This window comes from Drosophila elegans, unplaced genomic scaffold (genome assembly GCF_018152505.1).
Source record: "Drosophila elegans isolate 14027-0461.03 unplaced genomic scaffold, ASM1815250v1 contig_814, whole genome shotgun sequence".
Taxonomy (NCBI): domain Eukaryota; kingdom Metazoa; phylum Arthropoda; class Insecta; order Diptera; family Drosophilidae; genus Drosophila; species Drosophila elegans.
This window is the reverse complement of record NW_024546167.1, coordinates 7,190,367-7,213,432: the sequence shown is the minus strand read 5'-3', so window position 1 is coordinate 7,213,432 and position 23,066 is coordinate 7,190,367. Positions and strand designations below refer to the sequence as shown.

Genomic DNA, 23,066 nt, shown 5'->3' with positions numbered 1-23,066 from the left:
TATAGGCATACAAATATATTGTTGCTTTACAGAACATTTCCTTTTTGGAGTAGCTGCAAGGGTATATACACTTCGGCTTACTTCCTTTCTTGTTCAACATGCATTGTTGTATACCTACATAGTTATTAACATAAAAATGCATTTAACAGAGGTATAACTAACAGAGATATAACATTGGAAGTGTATCTTTTAAATATGTATTATGGTACTGGCTTTATAATGGCAAAGTTTACCGTGTCTTTGAAATAAATCAAGAAATACATACATCGACTTTTAAAATTGATCTTATGAACTACACTTATACAATTATAATTATAATTTAACATATATTTACCTATGTATATATATATAAATGTCAAGAGCTAAACGTTAAAAAAGTGACATAACTTTTAAAGAATGTCTTACAGAAATTCTGTATACAAATTGCTTCCTGGGAGAGTGATAACCTCCTGATCCCCAACATTCCGTCCTACAATGTCTCAGTTTTAATTTTAAATTGTTTCCCGCCAAGATTTTAGAAATCATCGGCCAAATATCGCATAGAAAACTGCGCTTGGGAACGGTCAGTTGATCGTAACCAACTGATTAATTTTTGGCTCGCCAAAACCTTAAGCATTTGAGTATTAGATTGCTCTTTAAGAAAGTCAAACTCGTCGTCTTGAGATTTTCACGAGTAAATGTTATATGGACCAATATGAAATTGAATTAACGGACACCAAACAATAATATGACCATCTGTTACAGAGACAAAAATCCTTAAGTGCAAAATATAACAGAAAATACCAAAAGGTATATTCGAACCAACTATCGATATTTAGTTGTAATTGCCAGCTCTCAAAAAATGGGGAGCATCGCGCTCATAACGCTCCCAAATTCCAACAGCTCCAGTCGTTCCAACTGAGCTCCACTCGAAGTATCCAAAAATACATAAATCGCCGGGAAAAAATATAAAACCCAATGGTTCAAAAAACTAGTGCAATTATAATGTTTTGAAGTTAACTTGTATAAAAGCTTATTCTCGGTCGCTGATGTGTTTATTTTTTACTTTCTCATTACGATATTTAAATAAAAGAAAAGTGTAAAAGCTCGCGCTGAGAATGTTGTTAACTTAAAAATACGAGACAGACAAACACAAAATTCGATGTGGAATATTCCTTGACAAAATTTTCGAAAACGGTACAAAAAAAAACAAATAATATCCCATAACAAGTGTAAATTTAATCAAAATTGTATAGTGTTATGCAGAGTGTGGTGTGGGTGTTCCTAGCTGGTGCTGCTGTTGCTACTTTGCTTCTCTTTTCTCCCGATTCGTCAATATCCATCCAACAATAATAACTTAGGTGAGTCTTTTTTTTATCCCCCAAGTGTTCCCCCATTGAATACTTTCTTCAGCCACGTACCAACAAAAACTGTGTAACTGTAACGACTGTCCCGCTCTCTCTCCCCTTTCCTCTTTCCGCCTTTTATCGTAGTGCCACGAAAATAGTCCAGAAATTTTTACCCAAAAACTTGATTACGCAGTACATAGTACATATCGTTATTTTTTTTATTCTATGAGTTTTTAGTAGCAAAATGCTTTTATTTATACCCAAACACACTCTCCAAAATACCAAGAGAGCGTCAGAGCGGGATGCCCATACAAAAGCCGTCAAAGCACAAGTGTGGGAGAGAGAGAAAGAGCAGCTTTTAAAGAGAGTCAGCGCATGCGCGTGAACAAGTGGGTGGGTGGGGGCGGTAAAGGGGAGGGGTGCAGGTGAATGCTGTTGCCGTTGTGTTGTTGTGGTATGCGAGCGCGGCAAAATCTTTAAACACCGCGCTTCCAATTTCCAACTAACTGACTTGGCTAAAAAAGAAACAACTATTGACGTTGCTTTTTTATTTTTAAACCACCTTTTGCTGTCATTCTAGGTGACGTCATTTGAAAAACTTGTTTGTTTGCCCATTGTTTTTTTAATGCCTAACCAGAGCCTAGCCCAGATCTATAGGTTTCTATTTCCAACTGGAAGATGAGAAGGTTGCTTTCTATCGTATTTTATGTTTACTTATTTTTATATATGTACAGCTCGGAAGCAGATAAGCCCGAATATGTATTTGTTTGTTTGTAAATATGATTGTAGATACGCGTGTGTTTGATATGTATGTTTTTGTGTCGTCACGTGGGAGCTATAGTGGCTGGAACTGTCAACTCCAAATGTCATGAATGGGGAGAGAGAGATAAGGGCAATAATCCCGCTATATTTAGCAATGATCTGCGATTCATATTAGGAGAGTGGTGAGCGTAAGACGAAGAAAGAAATGGAATGGTGAAGACATCACAATCAGTTCACAGTTAGATTTTTATATTTCCCTGGCGATCGACACTAGAGGGCGCCACCACAACACTCAAGATCAGTGGTGACCAATAAAACTACTGTTTAAAATTGACTTCAAAAAAAGTATTACTTTTTTTACACTTAAATCTACTCTTTACAATTTTCGTTTAGAAATAATTAAATTTGGAGAAGCACAAGGCGTATTAGATGAGTAGATCGCATTGACATGAGGTCCCAAAGAAAATTTGTTTACTCTAGTTACCGTCCTTGTTAGATAGCCATTTTCGATAAGGATTTTACACGAACGAAATTACGCCCAGAGACCCCAAGAATACTAATCCGTTCTCCTTTGCCTTTCTTGATGGCCCGACTTGCCCTATATCCTGATATCTTCAGCTATTTTCGTTTCCGTTCGCCCAGGCCCGCCCAATGTCATGCGATATACCCTTACACCTTACACATACACCTCGTACACCTTTGGCGCCCCGATAGGAATCTAAGTTTGGATCTGACCTGGGCAAAACTCTTTAGTCGACATGCAAATGTGCCATAAAAAGCGCTCGACGTCGTCTTGACTTTTCAACTTTAAAGCCAGGAAGAGGAAATGCATAAAGCACAGCCAGGGGGGCATTTGGGGGGATAAAAGGGACTAACTGTAGTCCCAGCTCAAGACCGAAATTCTGCAAAAGCACGCCAACCGCTGCTTAGTTGTAAATGGAAACGGTTGTGAATTTGCATAAAATCGAATATTTACATGTGTTCCAAAGCATATATGGGTGTGATAGTGTGTGGTAGTGTGTGACCGTGTGTGCGTAACACTTTTGATGATAGGTCAACATCGTAAACCCTCCGAGTGTCCCAGACCAATAAAATACATTTTGCGTTATGTGGGCAAATGAGGGAACGCCTCTAGAATGGAAAATTTGGTAAGGGATTAAGGGATTTACTTAAGACATTGACTAGCAGGTATTTAAGATAAGGCTTATAAAATAAGGAATATAATTGTTGTGGGCGGGCTAGCTTATCTGATATGTTCCTATAAATAAATTATGGGAAAGAAATTTTTATGAAATATTAAATATTAATTGTTTTACAAAACTCAAATACTGCGTCTTAAACAAGACATTCTAATACAACATTTCAGTGCACTAAACTCGATGAAGATTATGTCATGTGTACATCCTTTTGTTATCCATAGATTTGCATAGGGACGTGACTTTAGAATTTTCCACAACTCCCCGTTAGAGTGTTGTCCATTCGAGTTCCCTTCTGGGCTCAGCGTTTTCCTTTTCCTTTTCCATTGTTTATTGGACTGCGGATACCAGCCCAACTGACGACTTGATAGAATGAGTGCCTGACTGATGGCTTTATGCATATTGATATCAACGCCATCACCTACATTTGGCTACGGCAGGAAAAGTGGAGCAAATAAGGCAGAGAATTGTGCTTAGGGGGAAAAATGGGGAAAAGCGAGCAGGGTGGAGACACTCATAAAGTTGGTAACAGTGACGAACATAACACATGTTTCCACTCAATAAATACGTAGACTTATAAAAGACGCTATATGTACTTGTTGGTACGGACGGATGGTTGGATGGTTGAATGGCTTTATGTAGAACACCCTTTGCGGAAAACATCATTTACTGCCATCCAATTAAGGCAAAGTCAGGTTTTGCGTGCAAGTCGGTGTGGGCGCATTTGTTGCCAACAATCGGAGAGAAATAATCATTTAAATAAAATGATATTGTATAGGGGCTTGGACTTTGAAATGCCCTGTGTTTTCAACCTCTCAATGATCCGTAAAGTTTCAGAAAAACACAACTTATGTAGATTACTTAAATATTTCATAATTAGTTTACAAATTTAAATTCAAAATAAAGTTCATACGCATTCCTATTAATAGTATATAATTGGATAATTCAATTAAAAGAATATTATAAATTTAGTTATATTTTGCCATTTTAAAAAGTACAAATTTTAATAAATCAAATTATTATCTAAAACTTTTTGCATTTTAATCTAAGTATCTGGTAATACCCTAAATATTTAATACTAATAGGTATGCCAATAACAAACAGTGCAAATTAAATTTGTTAATAAGCAATAACATGCGGAAGCTTTAAGCCCAATATGTGTGGGCTAGACAGAATTGATTTAAGACGCCTGACGAGAGTTTTACCGCTGCCCGAAGATATAATATCACAGCTATAATAAATCTATCTGTTTTAATGTTTTTGCAGTCGCCAAACAGTCGTCATCGTCGTTTGCTCCCTGCTCCCGTGTTTCCGTTGCCTGGTAGTCTGCCATGATGTTGGACGATGACAACTCGGATCTGTTGGTCTGTGCATCTGAGATGCAGGAAGGTGAGGGCTCAACGAACTTTAAACGGTCCGACATTGAGTGACGCGAATTATTCTATTCTGTTTGCAGACCGTTTATATTTTGTGGCCTTCAAGAAGAACATCAAGCCAAAGAACACGATAAATACGCACTACTTTAGCATCGATGAGGAGTTTATCTACGAGAATTTCTACAACGATTTTGGGCCCTTGAACATCTGCATGCTGTACAGATACTGCATGAAACTGAACACTAAGCTGAACGCCAAGTGCCATGCCAACAAAAAGATAGTTCACTACACCTCTATGAATCCGGCCAAGCGACTAAATGCGGCCTACCTGATTGGTTCGTATGCAGTAAGTGCTCTACGACTTGGCAATGTCATTGATTAATAATGGGCATTCGAAATTGTTAACCATTTATTTATAATCATTGCCATCTATGGCCCAAATCTAGAAAAGAAACTTCCTTTTCTTTAATGGTTAACTCTTTTAACTCCTTGCTAACTAATCGAAAGTAAACTCTAACTAATCGTTTCTACTCATTTAGATCATCTACCTAAACAAAACGCCCCAGGAGGCATATCGGCCGCTGGTCGCTGGCGAGATTCCCCAATACACGCGATTCTGTGACGCCAGCTACGGACCCAGCAATTTCAAGATTTCACTGCTGGATTGCCTGAATGCTGTGCACAAGGGTTTGCAGGCGGGATTCTTCAATTTCAACGACTTCGATGCCGAGGAATACGAGCATTTCGAGCGCGTGGAGAATGGTGATTTCAACTGGATTGTGCCGCAGAAGTTTATAGCGTTTTGCGGACCTCATCAGAAGAGCAAGACATTGCCGAATGGTTACCCGTGCCATGCACCCGAACGCTACTTTAGCTATTTTCGGGAAAACAATGTCACGACCGTGATTCGGTTGAATGCCAAAGTCTATCATGCTTCCTCCTTTGAGAACGCTGGCTTCGATCACAAGGATCTGTTTTTCATCGATGGCAGTACGCCAAGTGATGCCATATTGAAGAAGTTCCTCTCCATCTGCGAAACGACCAAGGGAGCAATTGCGGTGCATTGCAAAGCGGGCTTGGGACGCACGGGCAGCCTGATAGGAGCGTACATAATGAAGCACTACGGGTTCACTGCCCTCGAGTCGATTGCCTGGTTGAGGCTCTGCCGACCGGGATCGGTTATAGGCCATCAACAGCAGTGGATGGAGGAGTAAGTCTTTTTTCATGAGAGTGTTATTTTCATAACTAAGAATTTCCCAATCTATATTTTTTTTTAGCAAACAAAGCTGGCTGTGGTCGGAGGGCGAACGAATGCGCCGACGCACTACACTCCCTATTCTTCGGCACACGTATGGGATCAACAGCCTGGAGCTGAAAACAAAACTGGGCTCAGTTGCCTCCGATTCGGCGGAGCATGTGGATCTGCTACTGACCCGCGTGAAAGGCATTTCCCAACGCGTAGATACGATGCACTTGCACGACCAGGACAACTTGGATGCTGCTTGTGTGGATCCAACGGATGAGGAGATCTCCGAGCAGCAGCGTTTGGAGCGGGACGAGCGAGCCTTGTACCAATCCACAGAGGATCCCAATTGCAATGGAAGCGATGACAACGATACGGACACAATCAGTGCACCAGCGGAGCAGCCGCTGTCCTCCGGCTATACAATATCCACACGTCGCAGGAAATCGCCATCGGGCGCAAATAAGCCCACAGTTATAGCCACATCGCTGAGGCGTCTGGTTAATCCCAATGCCAATCGAAGTGGATTGAGTACTGCTACTGGAGTTTATCCCGCCGCCGAGGTGGCCAGCTGCACGGAGAAGAAGTTGCGCAAGCCAAGTGTAAACGTCTTCGAGGCAGCTCGTCACACCATCGCCTCCACCGTCAGGATGACGCAAACGGCGCTCGAGAAGAAGCAGGCGCAGACGCAAGGCGACAAGTTGAACCAGATTAAGGCGCTGAGGAGACACCACTCGCGATCAGTCAACGTGAATAGCAACAGGTGGGTCATCTGATTTACAAACACCCTTAGATGCCACTTGTTTTGAAACAGCTTTGATAAAAAATATTTTAAATTAAATTAAAAGCTTGCAAAAGAAGGGAAATTCTTCCATTATTTTCTTATACAAATTTAAAATAAATACTATGACAACTTAGTAATGTCTAATAGCAATAAACAGTATAGTAATACATATAAAAATGAATTGTTCAAACGGTGTAAACTGAACGTAGTGCGACCTTCTTAATTAAATTGAATACTTCTTCCATTGATTATAAATAACTTTTCAAATAAATATTGTGTTATTTATCTGAAAAAATAATTGAAAACAATCTAAAATATATTTTAAAGCTGAAACAAATCGAGTGCATCTGAGGCAAATGTTTTTATTGTTTCTTACTTACATTTGATTTTTTATCCATACTTATAGCGAGCAGGAATCGAATGTGAGGCATACGAGAGCTCGATCCCAGCCCTTCCGGAATAATAACAACGGAGTGGTGGGGAATCCAGCGATGGCAACTATGAGGGCGGGACAGCCCACTTCCTCCTGTTTGCCAACAAGCACAGCGGCAGAAGCACTTTTGGCCAATAATCTCAACAACAACAACAATGGCAGCAGTATCGGGACTGGCAGCAATAACAACAACAACAACAATAATCTAAGCAATTCACTGAATAACTTTAACAACAACAACAATACCACTAACAATATTTTGGCCAGTTCAGGGAGCAGTCGCACCCGAAGTCTGGCGATATATAGCAAAAGGTAAGTACAGGATAATGCCCCTCGAATCCCAGAATAATCTTGAACTCGAAAACTCCTCGGAAAATATTATCGTTTTGTTAAAACTTGTATTGGACTTGATTTCGTTCCGTGTGCGTCTCTGCTTTTTTTTGAATTTATTGTACTAGATTTATATTTTCGTTGCTTTCCAAAACACTTTCTTTTTCCTTTACACAAACTTCCCTGTAAATATTTATAGATTTTTAGTAAATTTGTATACTGTCGAACTTTTTTAAGCTTAATTAAACAAATATTTTACGTTTTGGAGACAAAGATAGATTAATAAATTCTCCATTTTTGCAAATAACAATATGATTTCGATTTTAAAAGTTCGACTTGTCTTAGTGCCCCATACTTATGTTATTTGCACCAAACTAACCCAATAAGTTTATTTTACACCACTCCACTAACCAAATAACAATAATAATTTATTTTACTTTAGCTGCTAATATAGGTTTAAAAAATTAAAATTATTGTTTGTACTTAGCGTTTTGCATTTCTGTTTATGTGCATGCCAAAATTAAAAAATTATTCATTTTGTTGCGCAAAAACAATAATAATAAACATACAACTATCAAAATTATACCAAAAGCTTGCGAGATTTATTTGCAATGTTTTGTCTTTGTCTTGGCCTTGTTTATGTAGCTTTTATTTGCTGTACTTATGTTTTTTAAAGTATATTTGCTATGTTTTGGTACTATCCTTGCAGAGTTCGTTGTTTGATCAGTAGTTATACAATATTTGTCCGTATTTCAAATTATAATAAAATTTATTTAAATATATTTTTCAAAAATCTGAAATTTTCAAAAACAATTTTTTAAGTATCTTGGCTCTGCAAAGATGTATAGGTCTTCGGTTTTCGAAGCCATCCAGCCCCCCTAAGTCCCTTTTTTAAGTAAGATTGTGTTTTGGGACTCACACTGAACACGTAACCCGTACACCATCTCTCTTCTTCTCTTCTCTCGTCCTTTTTCTCTCTGTCTCCCTGGGCTTCTGGTTCCCCTGCTCCATCCTTAGAATGGAACTGAAGCACTTGCGAAAGGCGGAACAGCAGCATCAGCAGCAGGTGCAGGTGCATCCGGAGCCACCGATGCTGCCGGTGGAAAAGCAGCTTCTTCGGCCATATGCCACCATTAACGAGAGTAAGATACCCGTGGTGTCCGTTGGCAATGGTGGTGGTGGTGGTGGTGCCGGCAGCTCGGCTACCATTCCACCCACTAGGGGCAGTGCCGCGCGCACCTCCCATCACCACATGACGCTCCGGGGAAGATCCCGGATCCGTTACCAGCGACCCAATGCCGGGGAACCGGCTCCGGCAGCGGCCCAAACCCAACCGTGCACGGTGGCCACGGCTCGTTACTATCGGGACGTATCGGCCATACCCACAATGGGTGTTTTGGGTGGTGGTGGTGGTGCTGCTGCCGGTGGGTCGTCCTCTTCTTCTGCTGCCTCCTTTAACATTGCCACACGCTCCGCATCCGCCACGCTCGATCTCAACTCCAATCCGTTGCCGAAAACCAAGTTAACCAGCCTCAACAATAATCCAACAATTACCACACCTCCTTCCTCCTCCAATCCTGCAGACACAAGCCGTCTTAGTGGGCGTGGCAGTGCCGAATTGCAGGCGATCATCGAGCACGGCCTCGTAGCGGCGGCAGCGGCGACCGGATCGGCCAAGCGGAACAAACGATCGCTGAGCTCCACGCGACTGGACAAGGACAAGAGCGACGAGTACAATACGAAGCTGTTGAGGAAGACAGCGGCCGCCGCGGCAGCAGCGGCGTCCACAGCGGCGGCCTCATCGGGAGCAAGTGCAGCAACGGCAGCCACCAGCGGTTCCATCCATCCAACGCACTCTCACTCCTCCGCCAGCAGCAACATGAACAACAATTGCAAGTACAACAGCTGCAGCAGCAGCAACAGCGGCAGCTTCAAGCTCTCCCGTCGCCTTTTCGGGGAATCGGGATCCTCGGCCTCGACATCCGCCTCGAATTCGGGGATTCCCACGCCCACGGCACCGCCATCCTCCAGTCAATGGCATCAGCATCAGCACCTGGCTCGCGGCGTCAGTCGAGTGTCCAGCGAAAGGGATCGGGATCGGGAGCGACAGCAGCCTCTGGATCACCAGCAATCCAATCTCAAACTGCGGAAGAAGATCAGCTACTGAGCACAGTTAGCCCTGCTTTTGTAGATATTTTTTGGACTAGTAAATTGATCGTTGCTCATCAAGACAACCACGATTTCTTACGGGAGTGGCAAATGCAATGCTTTTGTTAACTATTTCAATGCAATCAAATTTGATGATTGATTAGAACAAATTTAATTTAGTTTTAAGCATTATCTCTTTTATATTCTTACATTTTTGTAGGTAAAATTTTTGAAATTGTTATACTATCAAAATTGTTGAATTAAATTGGCATTTTTCAAGTACGTAGGGTGTATGTAATTCAAAGGTCGATTTAGGCTATTTTACAAAAGTGGCATATACACTAGACATATATATATATAATTTGGAATAATATATTACGTTTCAATAATAAACAAATTGTTAAATTATAAGATACAAATTTTGCTTTAATTTGCATATAATTTGATTTGTTCTTTGACCATTTAAAATGATTCTGCGGAATTTATAAAGTGGTCACACATTGTATTTATTTAACATAATAATAATTTAACAAAAAGAAAATAGTTACTTTTAGTACCATTAATACTACAGCTTTTATTCCTATTAAAATGTGAATTTTGTTTACATTTATTTGATATATCTTGATGTACATTAAAAAAACATTTTCCAACTAGCTTATTGTAGTGTAGTTTTACAAGAAAGTTTTCACTTTGGTTATAAAAAACAATTAAAAACATTTTTTTGTTTAGTGGGTAGAGTTACCAACGACAATTGAATTGAAGCTTTTGAAGTTGTACTCTATTTCACTATGAAATTGTAATAAAATCTTTTTTAAATATGTACAATCAATTTGGAAACCATACTTTTTAGTCAACTATTTAAATTATTTAAATATAACTGAAATTTGTAAAAATAGTACACCAAAAAAGATAGACTCCCCAAATTTGATTAGCATTGATATGGAATTACAATACAAGCAAACGAATTTGACCAGTTTTAAATTACGGGGAATCACCAATCTCGAAGTTTAAAGTGCCATTTTTTTTTCAACCTTCCCCTTCAAGCGAGTCGCAACGCTTTAATCTATTTTGCCTTATTGTTGTTGTACAAAGTTTACCAGAAGACCTTGAACAAATCACTTTCATGTTTTACACCCACATATGTAAATTGATTGGGAGATTGTATTACCCAAATAGATTGTAAGTTACAAACAAATATGTGCATTATCTGAACTTGTTTAGAGTGTAAATACGAGACAGTTTACTTATTTGTAAGCCGACCTAGTTAAAAATAAATGTTATATACATATGTTTATTGAAAGTTATATAAGGATTAGATCAGCATTGTGCCGAAGTATTGTATTATCTGGTCGTAGACCTGGCTCTCCAGAGCCACAAACACGACGTCGAAATCACAATTCAGTTCGACACTCAGCAGGGGCTCCATTGATGTCGATTCCAAGGTACTAATGGAGGGTGTGATCTTCAAGGAGCTGAGAAGGCTCAGCGCCTTGTCCTTGGAGCTGACGTACTCATCTGAGCCGATGACCTCAAAGGCAGCTTGCTTGAGTGCTGGATAGAAGTTCTTGAAGTAGTTATGGCGATCGCAGAGGCGCAAACCCGTGTTGTCGACGCTTCCGGCGTCTGTGAGCTCCCTATACGTGTTGAACTTCTTCCGGCGCTCCGCCTCCAGATCCTCGAGAGTATCGTCCACTTCGGGACCACCTGCCGCCGGCTTAGTGCTCACCACCTGCATTTTATCCGGACGCAAGTTCTCCGCTTCGTTGGAGATCACGGCCAGCATTTCGATGGCCGCTCGCTGACGGGCATCCTTTTTCTTATCCGACTTCCCATAGCGAACTATGGAGGCCACGGAGCAGCGGGCAACGAACTCCGGGGCATTCGGAGTGCCACTCTGCTGCACAATCTCAATGGTGGGCAGTGGCATGTCGTGGCGCACGCAGTAATCGCGCAGCTCCTTCAGCATGTCTCGATTCAGATTGGTCAGCTCCTCGCACAGATCGGCCACCGCACTGGTTTCGCACTCCTCCAGCAAGCCACTCACGCCGGGAAGCTTCCGGATTTTACGCAGGATGTTGGCAGCAGCCAAATGCTTGGCATCGCGCTTGGAACGACCTTTAAATGATAGCAATCCATAAATGTACATATATACATTACGAAATTCAAAATCTTCTTGTTGGGTTTCATTTTACCATTTCCATAGGCTTCGATCTCCATCAGAACTACTTTACAAACATATCCTCCGTCTTCGCCATCAATGAAATCGTATGTTGGTGGAACGTTCTTGGATTTTGCACAGAATTCCTGTAGACAGGAAACGGCTGACTTATTGTCCATATCCTTTCTCTTCGGCAGATATTTCACAAAATTTCGATAATATCGAAAATAAAACGAACCGGCCCAATCACGATAACACGAATAAAAGTCACGGTTTGTGTGTAATAGAGATGTGAGAAAATCAAAGATATTTTTAAAAAATAAATAAAACTTATAGAAAGCCAACCGTATAATTTTAGACAGAAAATAGTTAATCAATATTATTGACAATAAACAATAAGAACGAACGAAAGAACGTTGAAAAAAATTTACTTTTAAAAACACCTACATAATTTGAAAACTAAAATAAAAGAGAAAACAATAAGAAAAGTTAATTAATTTAAAAATATAACAAATTTTTGTAAAAACATAGAAAATATCAAATTCGGATTGTGAATCAACTTACCCGTTAAAGTCTTAGACATGAAAACAAAAGTCATTAGCTGAGAGGCGTTTAATTGAATTGCGTATAGAAACCATATTAAAACACAATTGCACATCACCAGCAGGCTGGAAAAGATCATAAACGATTTTGCGGTGCAACTGTTCATTTTGTTATCACTTTCAAACTTCACCGTGTGAATTGTTATACATATTTCGTACACGTCACGTTGACACGAGTTGGCATCCCCGATAGTCAAGGCAACCCTGTTGCTGAGTGTATGGAATTAACAAGTGTTGCTGCCAGCGATGAGCAAAGGTCACTGGGTCGAGTCACTATTTAGGAGGTTGTTTCGAAGAAATTAAAGCAAAGTTATAGTTATATTCGGGTTCTGTGAGTGCCTAAGCAACGCTTTAAATATTTTTAACATAATATATGAAAAATATATCAAGCTTTTATATGTTACTCGCTTTTTAGAGTTGGAGCTTAGGTAACCTTAGTAAACTGTGACTTTAAAATATCTGCTACTTCCGACCGTCCCGTGATCCATGCTCATCACTGGCCACAGGTCAGAATCAAACGGAGACGAGTTTTTGATCAACTGCGGAACGTTTACTGCGTTTCATAATCAATACTTCTCTGCTGGCTGGCCAAACACCAAACTAAAACAGCTGGGAAAATCAAACAACAACAGAGAAAATAAAACCAAATCAAATGTCAAGTTCGGTATAAAAATAATAAAAGAAAATCCCAGGAAGTGAGGCAGTGAGACACAGTGGCTGCGAAAAATTGTGCCCGCTAGCGCAGCAGCGAAAACCCGTGGCCATTAATTAGCGATAGAAAGTTCTCCGATTTCCGGGGTCAACAAGATATGGAGGAGACCGCCTCACCCGCCGCCTCCCCGGCCGCCGCCACAGCCGCTGGCTGTGATGCTGCCGCCCGTGAAAAAACCCCAGACTCGCCAATCTCCGCCAGCGGTTCCAGTGTCCGGCTGTTGATTAAGTCATCCAACCAACAGTACGAGGATCTCAATGTGGACTCCGATCTCAGCTGGACGGTCCAGCGGCTGAAGAAGCAGCTGTCCCTGGTCTATCCTGGCAAACCGGTGGGTTCTCCATAATAATCTACATTTAAGAGCTCCTTATCTTATCGTGAAGTTTGTTATTGTTTATCATCTTCACTTAGCATACGTACGTACAATGTACATGCATACACACGTAGGTATTCCTGTGGGCTATTTGCGTCTTAGTCGCAAGTACACGTCAGTAGATTGCCTCTATAAATTAATGGCTCTCGTCATGCACTTGCGTCATGCACTTGGCCTATGCTGAATCGATGGCTTGGAAATGGGATTATATTGGTTACGGTTAGGAGTTGATAAGGTTTTTTTTTTTGGATACAAAACCTCATAACAATAAGATATCTTTACCAAAAATAAGCTCAGGTCATTTGTCTTATTGTTTACGTCCAACGTATTAATATCCCGCCTTATACAAAGTAAATAAACAGGAATTTTGAGTCGCTCTTAAATGCATTTTAATAAAGCAGTAATTAAATAAAGGTGGTTTTACTTAAATAAATAAATATACATATGTATTTAAGCATGAAGTTCAATTTCTAATGTACATATCGATTTAAATTGTGATCTATTCCCACAGAAAATCCAAGATCAAAAGCTGATTTACTCCGGAAAACTATTGGACGACTCTCAAAAGATATCGGAGGTGATACGCAGCTATAAAGATGTCTACCAGCAGCACCACATCTTTCATTTGGTGTGTGCCACCAAGCAAGTAATAACGCCACCAGCCAAAACAATCCCTGTGCCGCCAAAGGATGCAGTGTCGGTGCCGCAGGATGCCAGCGGGAATGCCAATGAGCTGCGACAACGTCATCCCACACAACAGCAAGCGACACAACAGGCCGGTGCTGCATCTCCCATGGCCGGTGACATTGGTTCAGCCAATCCCTGGGCGCTTTTCTGGCAACAAAATCAGGCGGCAGCCGCTTTTGCTAGTGCCAATGCCAATCCTCAAGCGATTTTCCAGCAGCAGGCGCTGATGTACAACGCTTGGATGCAGCAGGTCTACGCTCAGTACATGCAGCAGTACGCACTTCGGTAAGTTGGGATTATAAGGATGCCACATGTCATTTGATACTTCTACGACAGAATTAAAACAATTATAAATTTTTAATCTTTAGGACTTCCCGAAAAATTTTAGAATTTGAACAACTAAAGTCATATGTTTTATACCTAATTACTTCACTCATTTTAGTCATTTAACATTTAGGGTCTTTTAAAAGACCAAATTCCGATTAAAACGTATGTAGTTTTAAAATTTGTTTATTTACTCATTATTTGTAATCTTTTATTTTGTGCAAAACATCACGTACTAGCACATCCCAAAATATTTTTGCTTATCAGACTTGCCTTTATATAACTTTATTTGGTGTTTACTATTTGAAAACATTTTGTTTATAAAGTTTATAAAACTCGTCTTATTTACAGTTCTACGCTGCCTGGCTCGAACGGATCTGTTTTGCCGCCGCTGCCTCAAGTTCCGCTGATTGCTGCAAGAAATTTCGCGGTTGCACAACCAGTGGCAGGAGCAGTTGCAGCCCCACCGGCACAGGCTCCACCTGCCCCTCAGATAAATGGGGCACCACTTAACCGACCAAATTTCCCCAACATCCAAGAGGAACCCGAAATGCGCGACTGGTTGGACAGTTTCTTTAGCTTTACACGATTGGCAATTTTCGTGACTGTTCTGTACTTTAACTCCTCGCCGATGCGTTGCTTGCTGGTGGTGCTTATCGCAGGAGCGATTTATCTGTAAGTAAATGATTTTATTCTATGAAGTTAATTGCATTTTTAATTGATTTTGTTGTTTAATCAAAGCTCTCAATTGTAAGCACTTTTTGTAGGCATTTAAATAAGGTTTTATATGTTTTGAAATAAGGTTACATATATATATATTTTTAAATCATTTGTAATTCATCTTTAAATTACTTCCCACACACACACTAACTTCTCTTTTTACATTTTCTAGGTACCACATTGGTGTCCTCCGTCGTCGCCGTGAACGTAACAATAACAACATCAACCGTAATAATAACGCTGACGATGCGGCCGCCTTTGCTGCAGTGCAGCAAATTCAGCGAATGATGGATGCCGCTGTGGAGCGGGAGAATAACGATCCCCAGGCGGCCAACGAGCCTGGTGCAGTGCCAGCAGCAGGTCCTGCTGATGCTGCTGCTGCTGCTGCCGGACAGGATGCAGTCGATGCACCCGCTGCTGCTGCTCCTCCTGCGGCTGCTGCTCCCGTACCAGCATCCGCTGCTAATCCGGACGCGGCTGATCTTTCCGCTGAAGCCGTTGCCGTTGAACCACCAAATGCCAATAACTCTGTGATTTCCGTTGTGCGCACCTTTGTCATCACCTTTTTTACATCGCTGTTGCCCGAGGCGCCGGCGCTGTAGAGGATTGATCCTTGGGATCTGCAGTGGAGCCCGGTGGGTCATCCGCTAACCAGCTTTACGGCTTTCCTCTTTCTAACCACCCCTAATCAAAATGTTATTCCGTTTTCCTTTGGGTTTTGCATACCTGAAAATGTAGCAAAAACACACTTTTGTTTTATTAGCTGTAATAATTATGTTTATTTATTTTTCGTGCATGAGACGAGCTACGATTTCGTGGCCGCTGCTCCAGTAGATCGTAGAATCTTAGATAACTAAGAAAGAAAACAGTTTTTGATGTGAATAGTAAAATGATTACAATCTGCACTCAATTCAGTGCCAGAGACGAACCTATGAAACCAAGATGCAATTAATAATAAATCATATGCTTTAACACCAAAAAATCATATTGTAAAGTGGTGTTTACAAGGTGCAATTCTTGCTAGAAAAACAACATTAAACGTTTTATAAATTATTTTTAAGTCAAGAAAATAAATCACCACAAAATAAGTTTAAGAATACCACTAGACTGTTATTTTGGATGATTTTCAAATCATTGATTTCGTTTTTATAACATTTAATTTAAAATGTATAAGTTGTGAATTATGATTTGAAATAGAATTGTTTAAAACTTTTATTTTCAATAAAAATGTATAAAATATTCAAACCATAGTAACATTATCTTGATTGCTTTTTGAACACAGTTAAACATATCAATCAATGTTTAATGCAAAAATATTAATTTAAATAAATTTGATTGACATATTGTATGCTCTGAATAGTTAGTATTTGATTTAAAGCCTTAATGAGGCAATCTTTTCATACCTCGAAAAAGTGTGTAAGAATTGCATTGTGTAAACAGCGCTGAAGGAATTTTTCCAGGGTGGTTCTCTTAATTCGGGACAGCTCTCTCTTATCAGAGTGGAAAATTTTCAGCCCAAAATCGAACTGCGTTCCGGCTTCTCTACGGGTAAGTAACAATCTCTTTTCTGCTCTGCTAACGCACAATTGTGGTTTCTTTTTTCAGCTGCGATGAGATGCATGGAGAGCGAGAGTCCGGCTTATCACTGGATTTACGATGGGGTCCAACTGCTGATTAGGTGCTGTTTCGCGGGTCGTCTCCTCCGATGCCTTTAGAAGAGTGCCAGAGCTCGGAGCCAACGGATCGGATCACAACCATCCCAGTAAAGAAAACAAACACGACGAAACCAATTAAGTTCGCTTTTGATCTGCTGTCACTGATCCCTCAGAGCTGCCGAAACATGTGGCGAGCGATTCAACAGCGCGCAACAATCGCGCATCCGTTCACCAGACAACGTCATGTGAGTTGATTCACCTCCCCAACTGCATCCTCAATGATTCAATAGGAGCCATTGAAATGCCATTCATAAAATGGTCAAGTCCAAAATAATCCAAATAATATTCAACATAATTTTTGACAGTATTCTAAAGTTTGAATAAGTAAAGACGTTTTGAAAGATTTTTATCTCTTTTATTTAATTTATTTTAGCTTGCACTTTATGCTTTCTGGTACTTGGCCATGCATAAAATATAAAATATATATATATAAAATATATATTTATAATATTCTCTTTTTAAAAAATGTTAAACTTAAATTGATAACGCCAAACTCTGCCTTTAATTGATAAGTACAATTTTTCTTTGCCAGAGTGCTGTGATAGCAATTCGGCGAGAGGATCAGTCGGTGTGGGAGCGTCGAGCTCCTTTTGGACCCACCCATGTCCAGAAATTGGTCAAGCAGAATGTCAAGGTCATTGTACAGCCCTCCAACCGGCGTGCATATCCGATGCAGGTGAGAATACTTTGAAATTTTCCACTTCCCTCCATCATCCTTAGGACGTAATTTTCCATGGCCAGTTGGCAACGGATTTATTGAGTCTGTGGCTAATCGCCGCTGGAAATCATATCGGTAGCCAGGCCAGCAAGTTGTTGTATATGTAGTATATGGTGATACACACGCCCCCCAAGTGCTGCATCATAAATATAAACTCTCGGATGATAAGCCCCTCTACATGGAGCTCTAAATTTGGCAATTGATTAGCCTTGAAATCGAGTAGAAAACAAATGAGGAGGAGAGATTAAAGCAAAAGGAACCGAAGCTTATCTTTGGGAGCAATGATTCCAAGGAATCTATATAAACTATATATTCACCTGATTTGTAGAGATGATAATGATTTGAAAAGTGGGCACGTGAGAAAACAAGATTAAATAGGTTGAATGGGTAATGTTCATTAAACTATTTTGAATCGTTGGGAGGCAAAGTAATTATGAATTTAATTAATGAATTACAAAGTAAAAAATATTAAAATAATCAAATAAATTGCTTTGAACTTGAAATTATTTTTTGAAAAAAGCTTAGCAAGATAGGAAAGATTAAATGTTTTGATCCAAACAGTGATTACCACGGATTTTATGTATAGAATTGATAAGATAAGACTTGTCTTGACTTTATAACATTGCGTTGTTTTGTTTTTCTCAAACAGGCTTACATGAGTGCTGGAGCGCATATTCAGGAGGACATCAGTGATGCGTCTGTGATATTTGGAGTGAAACAAGTTCCCATTGATGCACTGATTCCATGCAAGACATACTGTTTCTTTTCGCACACCATCAAGGCGCAGGAATCGAATATGCCGCTTTTGGATGCTATTTTGGAAAAGGTTTGAGCTACTCTTTTGACATTAATAAAGTTTGGAACTAAATTTTTTGATAATTTTCATCAGAAAATCCGGCTAATCGACTACGAACGCATTATAGACGAACGCGGAGCACGACAGGTGGCATTTGGCAAGTACGCCGGAGTGGCTGGCATGGTGAACATACTGCATGGCATTGGATTGCGTCTTTTAGCGTTGGGGCACCACACCCCTTTCATGCATATTGGACCAGCCCACAATTATCGCAATTCTTCAATGGCACGGCAAGCGATCCGGGATTGTGGCTACGAGATTTCCCTGGGCATGGTGCCCAAGTCGATTGGACCACTGACTTTTGTATTCACTGGCTCTGGAAATGTTTCACAAGGAGCTCAGGAGGTGTTTTCGGAGCTGCCCATCGAATATGTCCCTCCCGAGATGCTGCGAAAGGTGGCCGAGCATGGAAGTGAGTATTGTTTAATCGGTTTACGGGGTTTAGAATGTCTTATCATCTCATCTTTATTGTGTGTTAGATCAAAACAAGCTTTATGGCTGCGAGGTAAGCCGATCGGATCATCTGGAGCGTCGTGAAGGCGGTGGATTTGATGCCAAGGAATATGATGAGTTTCCGGAACGATATATCTCTACCTTCAGCACAAAGATTGCGCCATATGCATCGGTTATTTTGAACGGCATCTATTGGGCTGTGGGCAGTCCCAAGTTGATCAGCATTCCGGATGCCAAGAACCTGCTCCGTCCGGCGAATACTCCCTGGTTACCCACTAGCAAGGGTAGTCCCGCTTTGCCGCATCGCATGTTGGCCATTTGCGATATTTCCGCTGATCCCGGCGGTTCCATTGAGTTCATGAACGAGTGCACCACCATCGACACTCCCTTCTGTTTGTATGACGCAGATCGGAACAAGGACACGAAGAGCTTCAAGGGACCAGGAGTTTTGGTCTGCTCGATTGATAACATGCCTACCCAGTTGCCAAGGGAGTCCACGGATTTGTTTGGTGAGCTCTTGGCACCTCATGTCCATGAAATCATCAAAAGCGATGCCAAGAAGCCGCTGTCGGAGGAAGAGTTCTCGTACCCCATTCAATCGGTAAGTCATCTTAAAAAAATTTCTTTTAATTATTTTAAAAATATATTATTTTAGTTCTCTATTTAAAAGATAATATGAAAACCATGAAGTCCATGGGATTGGCTTAATTCGCATTAACCAATTTTTTTTAAAGAAGGAAAAATGCTATAATAGATAACCTTTATTCTGTTAACAAATTTTAAATGAAATATGCTTTCGGTAGATGTCGCCAGCAATTCTATTCGCTCAACAGCGCATTAAGTCGAAAGCGCCATCTGTTGTGCAATACAAACATTCTTTTCTGACCTTTAGTTTCTTAACAATTTCTAAAATAATTATTAGATAAGACATTTTTTTGATGTGTCGATAGATATTGCTTGAATATTAAATTATGGAAGATGAAATTATATTTTCTATGTAGAGGTTATACAAAATGTATTTTATATATTATTAGTTGACAGTTTAGTTATATTAGCTGCTCTACCTAAAAGAGCTCAAATTCCTTAAAATACCACCCAATTATTTAATTTTATTAGATTATTTTAAAAATGTTTTAATGTTAAAATTTTAAAAACCCAAGTGCAAATTTCCCTGTTATCAGCATCTGTTATCAGTTGAGTAACTCCCTCCGTTTATTTACAGGCCATTATCGCCAGCAACGGTCAGCTGACCGAGGGTTTCCAGTACATTCAGGAGCTGCGAGAATCACAGAGCCACCGATCGCGCCACAAGATGGAGGGCAGGTCCGAGTCGAACAAGAAGGTCTTGGTCCTGGGAGCTGGCATGGTGTCCGCCCCCCTCGTGGAGTGGCTGCATCGCGAGAAGGATGTCAGCATCACGGTTTGTTCGCAGGTCAAGGAGGAGGCCGATCGCCTGGCTCAACAGTATGCCGGTGTGGACAGCGTGTATCTGGATGTGAACGAGAGCACTGGGCATCTGCAGGAGATGTGCGGCAAGGCGGATGTGGTGGTTTCCCTGCTGCCCTACAGTCTGCATGGAATGGTGGCACGCTATTGCGTGTCAGAAGGTACCCACATGGTCACCGCTAGTTATGTCAACGATGAGATCTCCGGCCTGCACGAGGAGGCCAAGGCCAAGGGTGTGACCATCATGAACGAGGTGGGCTTGGACCCGGGAATCGATCACCTTTTGGCTCTGGAGTGCATCCACGAGGTGCAAGGCAAGGGAGCCGTGGTTGAGTCATTCGTGAGCTACTGTGGCGGTCTGCCAGCACCGGAGCATTCCAATAACTCCCTGAGATACAAGTTCTCGTGGTCACCCAGAGGAGTACTTCTTAACACCCTGTCCGCTGCCAAGTATCTGAGTCGAGGCCAAATAGTGGAGATTTCTGGTGGAGGTGAGCTCATGTCGTGTCCTCGCAGTCTGGACTTCCTGCCAGGATTCGCCCTGGAGGGTTTCCCCAATAGGGACTCCACCAAATATGGTTCACTTTACGGTTTGGGCCGGGATGTGCACACTCTGCTGCGTGGAACTATACGCTATAAGGGCTTCTCCGAGTCCATCAAACCCATGCAACTTTTGGGCTTGATCGATGCGGAGCCACATGCCCTGCTGCATCCCAGCGGACCGGATGTAACATGGCGCCAGTTGGTCATCCATCTGATGGGCATGTCCGATTCGAGCATCTTTTACGAGAACCTCAAACAGAAGCTAACCGAGCGCATTGGCGATGTGGATGGCATTGAGAGCTTGGGTCTGCTGGACGACACCCCTGTGGTTAAGCTGAATACTCCGCTGGACACACTCAGCCATTATCTGTCCAAGAGATTAGCCTTCGGTTGGTATTCTATTTTATTTAATAATGTGGTAAACTCTATAATTATTTTACCTTCTGCAGAACGAGATGAACGTGATCTGGTGGTGCTGCGCCATGAAGTGGGCATCCGTTGGCCCGATGGTCGTCGTGAGGAGCGTGGCATTAATTTTGTGGTTTACGGACAGCCCCATGGACATTCCGCCATGGCCATGACGGTGGGCAAGCCGGCGGCCATTGCGGCCAAAATGATCCTAGATGGTGGGTTTCCCATACTTTTCCTCTTTTAAACCGTTTAAATAACTTCGAATTGTGCCTTTCCAGGTGAGATTCAGGAACGTGGAGTCCTGCTGCCCTTCACCCCCGACATATACCGCCCCATGCTGCAACGTCTGCGCTCCGAGGGTCTGACTGCCACGGAGACCTCCAGATGGTTGAATTAAGTAGTCTGAACTGATCCCGACCACACATCCTAGGCCTAAGTCTTCATTCATATATTTTTTTCTTTGACAGCCCATTGCGTCGTGTGAAATTTCTTGTCTTATTTATCGCTTGGGTTTTTTTTCGTTGTTCGATAAGAAAGTCATTACGTTATCTAAATACCGAAATAAGTTTTATGACTAGAGCGACATGAAGTGCGTAAACAAGTTGAAGTTGTGTTGTCGAAATTGTGAAATATGTGTTCTTTTTGTAAATAACTGTAAGTGTTGGCGGAAATTTTGATAAAAAAAAATAAAATATTTATGGAAAAAACACAATCGATCATTTGTTAACTATAGTTGATAGCATACATTTTTGTAAATGTGGATTCTGTTTAGGCTCTACAATGTATAGTTGAACCTATATTTAAAAATTACTTGAACTTATTAGCATTGTAATCTTTTTCGGACTGTATTAGATTTATTGTTTGAATTTTCCGTGCCCGTATAATCTTCAACATTCGATTTCCGTTCGATTGGCCTCCGTAGCGCCTGGCAACCCGATCTGTGATGGGTTATCTCCCGAACTTGAACTAAAATTAAAAACACGGCTTCGATCTAAATTTAGTGTTCTTTTAAACACGCGCATAAAACAACATGATGATCCGATTGGATTCGTTTACGGCGGGTCATTAGCGTTTATAATTGTAATAAACAACAGGCCACAAATCTCCCTGAAATTATTGTCGCTCTGCCTGTGGAAATTGTGGAGCCTGAGCCTGATAACCTCTCTGCCGGGCAGTTATTTTGTTGCCCATCGAGTCGGAGCAATCTATTCGCGTTTTACAAATTTCAATTCACATTCATTCAATGCAAATACACAGACACTATCGCCAGATAAGATTGTGTGCGCTAGTGATGCCAACTAAATTTAGTACAAATAAAACTATTTTCTAAATAAAATGTTTTAAGAAAATATCTAAATAAATGCCTAAAGTTGACAAATCAAAAAAAATTTAAAAGAATCAGAAAAGTTTAGTTTTAAAGCCATCATTTGATGTACAAAATAATTTATAAACATTTGTTAATAGCTGTTTTTAATAATGCAAAAACATATCAAACCCATAAGGCAGATCCAAAACCAAACATTTGAAATAATACTTAAATTTAAACGCGACTAAATATCAAAAGCTTACAAGAACAGTCTATGAGAAAAATTAGTTTTAAGATATGGCCTTCAATTTTGGTAAAACATATTTGAATGGGAACGAATGTGAGCCAAAAACCACAACTACAACTTTTCGAATTGTTGTTACTGGATAGGTTGTTTCGCCGGAAAACCCGGATACGTCCGGAAAAGTCCCAAATCGTCAAC

At 40.8% G+C, this 23,066-nt stretch overlaps 4 protein-coding genes across 6 annotated transcripts; 3 read left to right on the top strand and 1 right to left on the bottom strand.

Annotated features, from left to right (window-relative positions):
- Positions 1–849: 849 nt before the first annotated feature.
- LOC108138134 (dual specificity protein phosphatase CDC14A) lies at positions 850–10,253 on the top strand. Of its 3 annotated transcripts, XM_017260179.2 has the most exons (8): positions 850–1,176; positions 1,236–1,340; positions 4,553–4,675; positions 4,743–5,008; positions 5,202–5,872; positions 5,940–6,668; positions 7,096–7,434; positions 8,470–10,253. In XM_017260179.2, exons 3-8 carry the CDS (start codon positions 4,618–4,620, stop codon positions 9,617–9,619), a joined length of 3,213 nt encoding a protein of 1,070 aa, XP_017115668.1. In that variant the 5' UTR covers positions 850–1,176; positions 1,236–1,340; positions 4,553–4,617; the 3' UTR covers positions 9,620–10,253. The 3 variants fall into 3 exon arrangements, with proteins under 3 accessions (XP_017115668.1, XP_017115667.1, XP_017115669.1); XM_017260178.2 differs by having other exon boundaries at positions 850–1,340; XM_017260180.2 differs by having other exon boundaries at positions 854–1,340; positions 9,036–9,158.
- Positions 10,254–10,743: 490 nt separating this feature from the next.
- LOC108138138 (double-stranded RNA-binding protein Staufen homolog 1) lies at positions 10,744–12,507 on the bottom strand. Its single transcript, XM_017260184.2, has 3 exons — positions 12,323–12,507; positions 11,793–12,217; positions 10,744–11,715 (listed from the first exon to the last, which is right to left on the bottom strand). The coding sequence occupies exons 2-3, from the start codon at positions 11,935–11,937 to the stop codon at positions 10,913–10,915; spliced, it is 948 nt and encodes a 315-aa protein (XP_017115673.1). The 5' UTR covers positions 11,938–12,217; positions 12,323–12,507; the 3' UTR covers positions 10,744–10,912.
- A 346-nt stretch (positions 12,508–12,853) lies between these two features.
- LOC108138137 (homocysteine-responsive endoplasmic reticulum-resident ubiquitin-like domain member 2 protein) lies at positions 12,854–16,158 on the top strand. The gene is made up of 4 exons (XM_017260182.2): positions 12,854–13,403; positions 13,957–14,417; positions 14,808–15,131; positions 15,349–16,158. The coding sequence occupies exons 1-4, from the start codon at positions 13,170–13,172 to the stop codon at positions 15,776–15,778; spliced, it is 1,449 nt and encodes a 482-aa protein (XP_017115671.2). The 5' UTR covers positions 12,854–13,169; the 3' UTR covers positions 15,779–16,158.
- Positions 16,159–16,879: 721 nt separating this feature from the next.
- On the top strand, positions 16,880–22,030 carry LOC108138136 (alpha-aminoadipic semialdehyde synthase, mitochondrial). The gene is made up of 8 exons (XM_017260181.2): positions 16,880–17,076; positions 17,424–17,567; positions 18,259–18,435; positions 18,499–18,877; positions 18,945–19,519; positions 20,141–21,296; positions 21,357–21,533; positions 21,597–22,030. The coding sequence occupies exons 1-8, from the start codon at positions 16,882–16,884 to the stop codon at positions 21,713–21,715; spliced, it is 2,922 nt and encodes a 973-aa protein (XP_017115670.1). The 5' UTR covers positions 16,880–16,881; the 3' UTR covers positions 21,716–22,030.
- Positions 22,031–23,066: the final 1,036 nt, after the last annotated feature.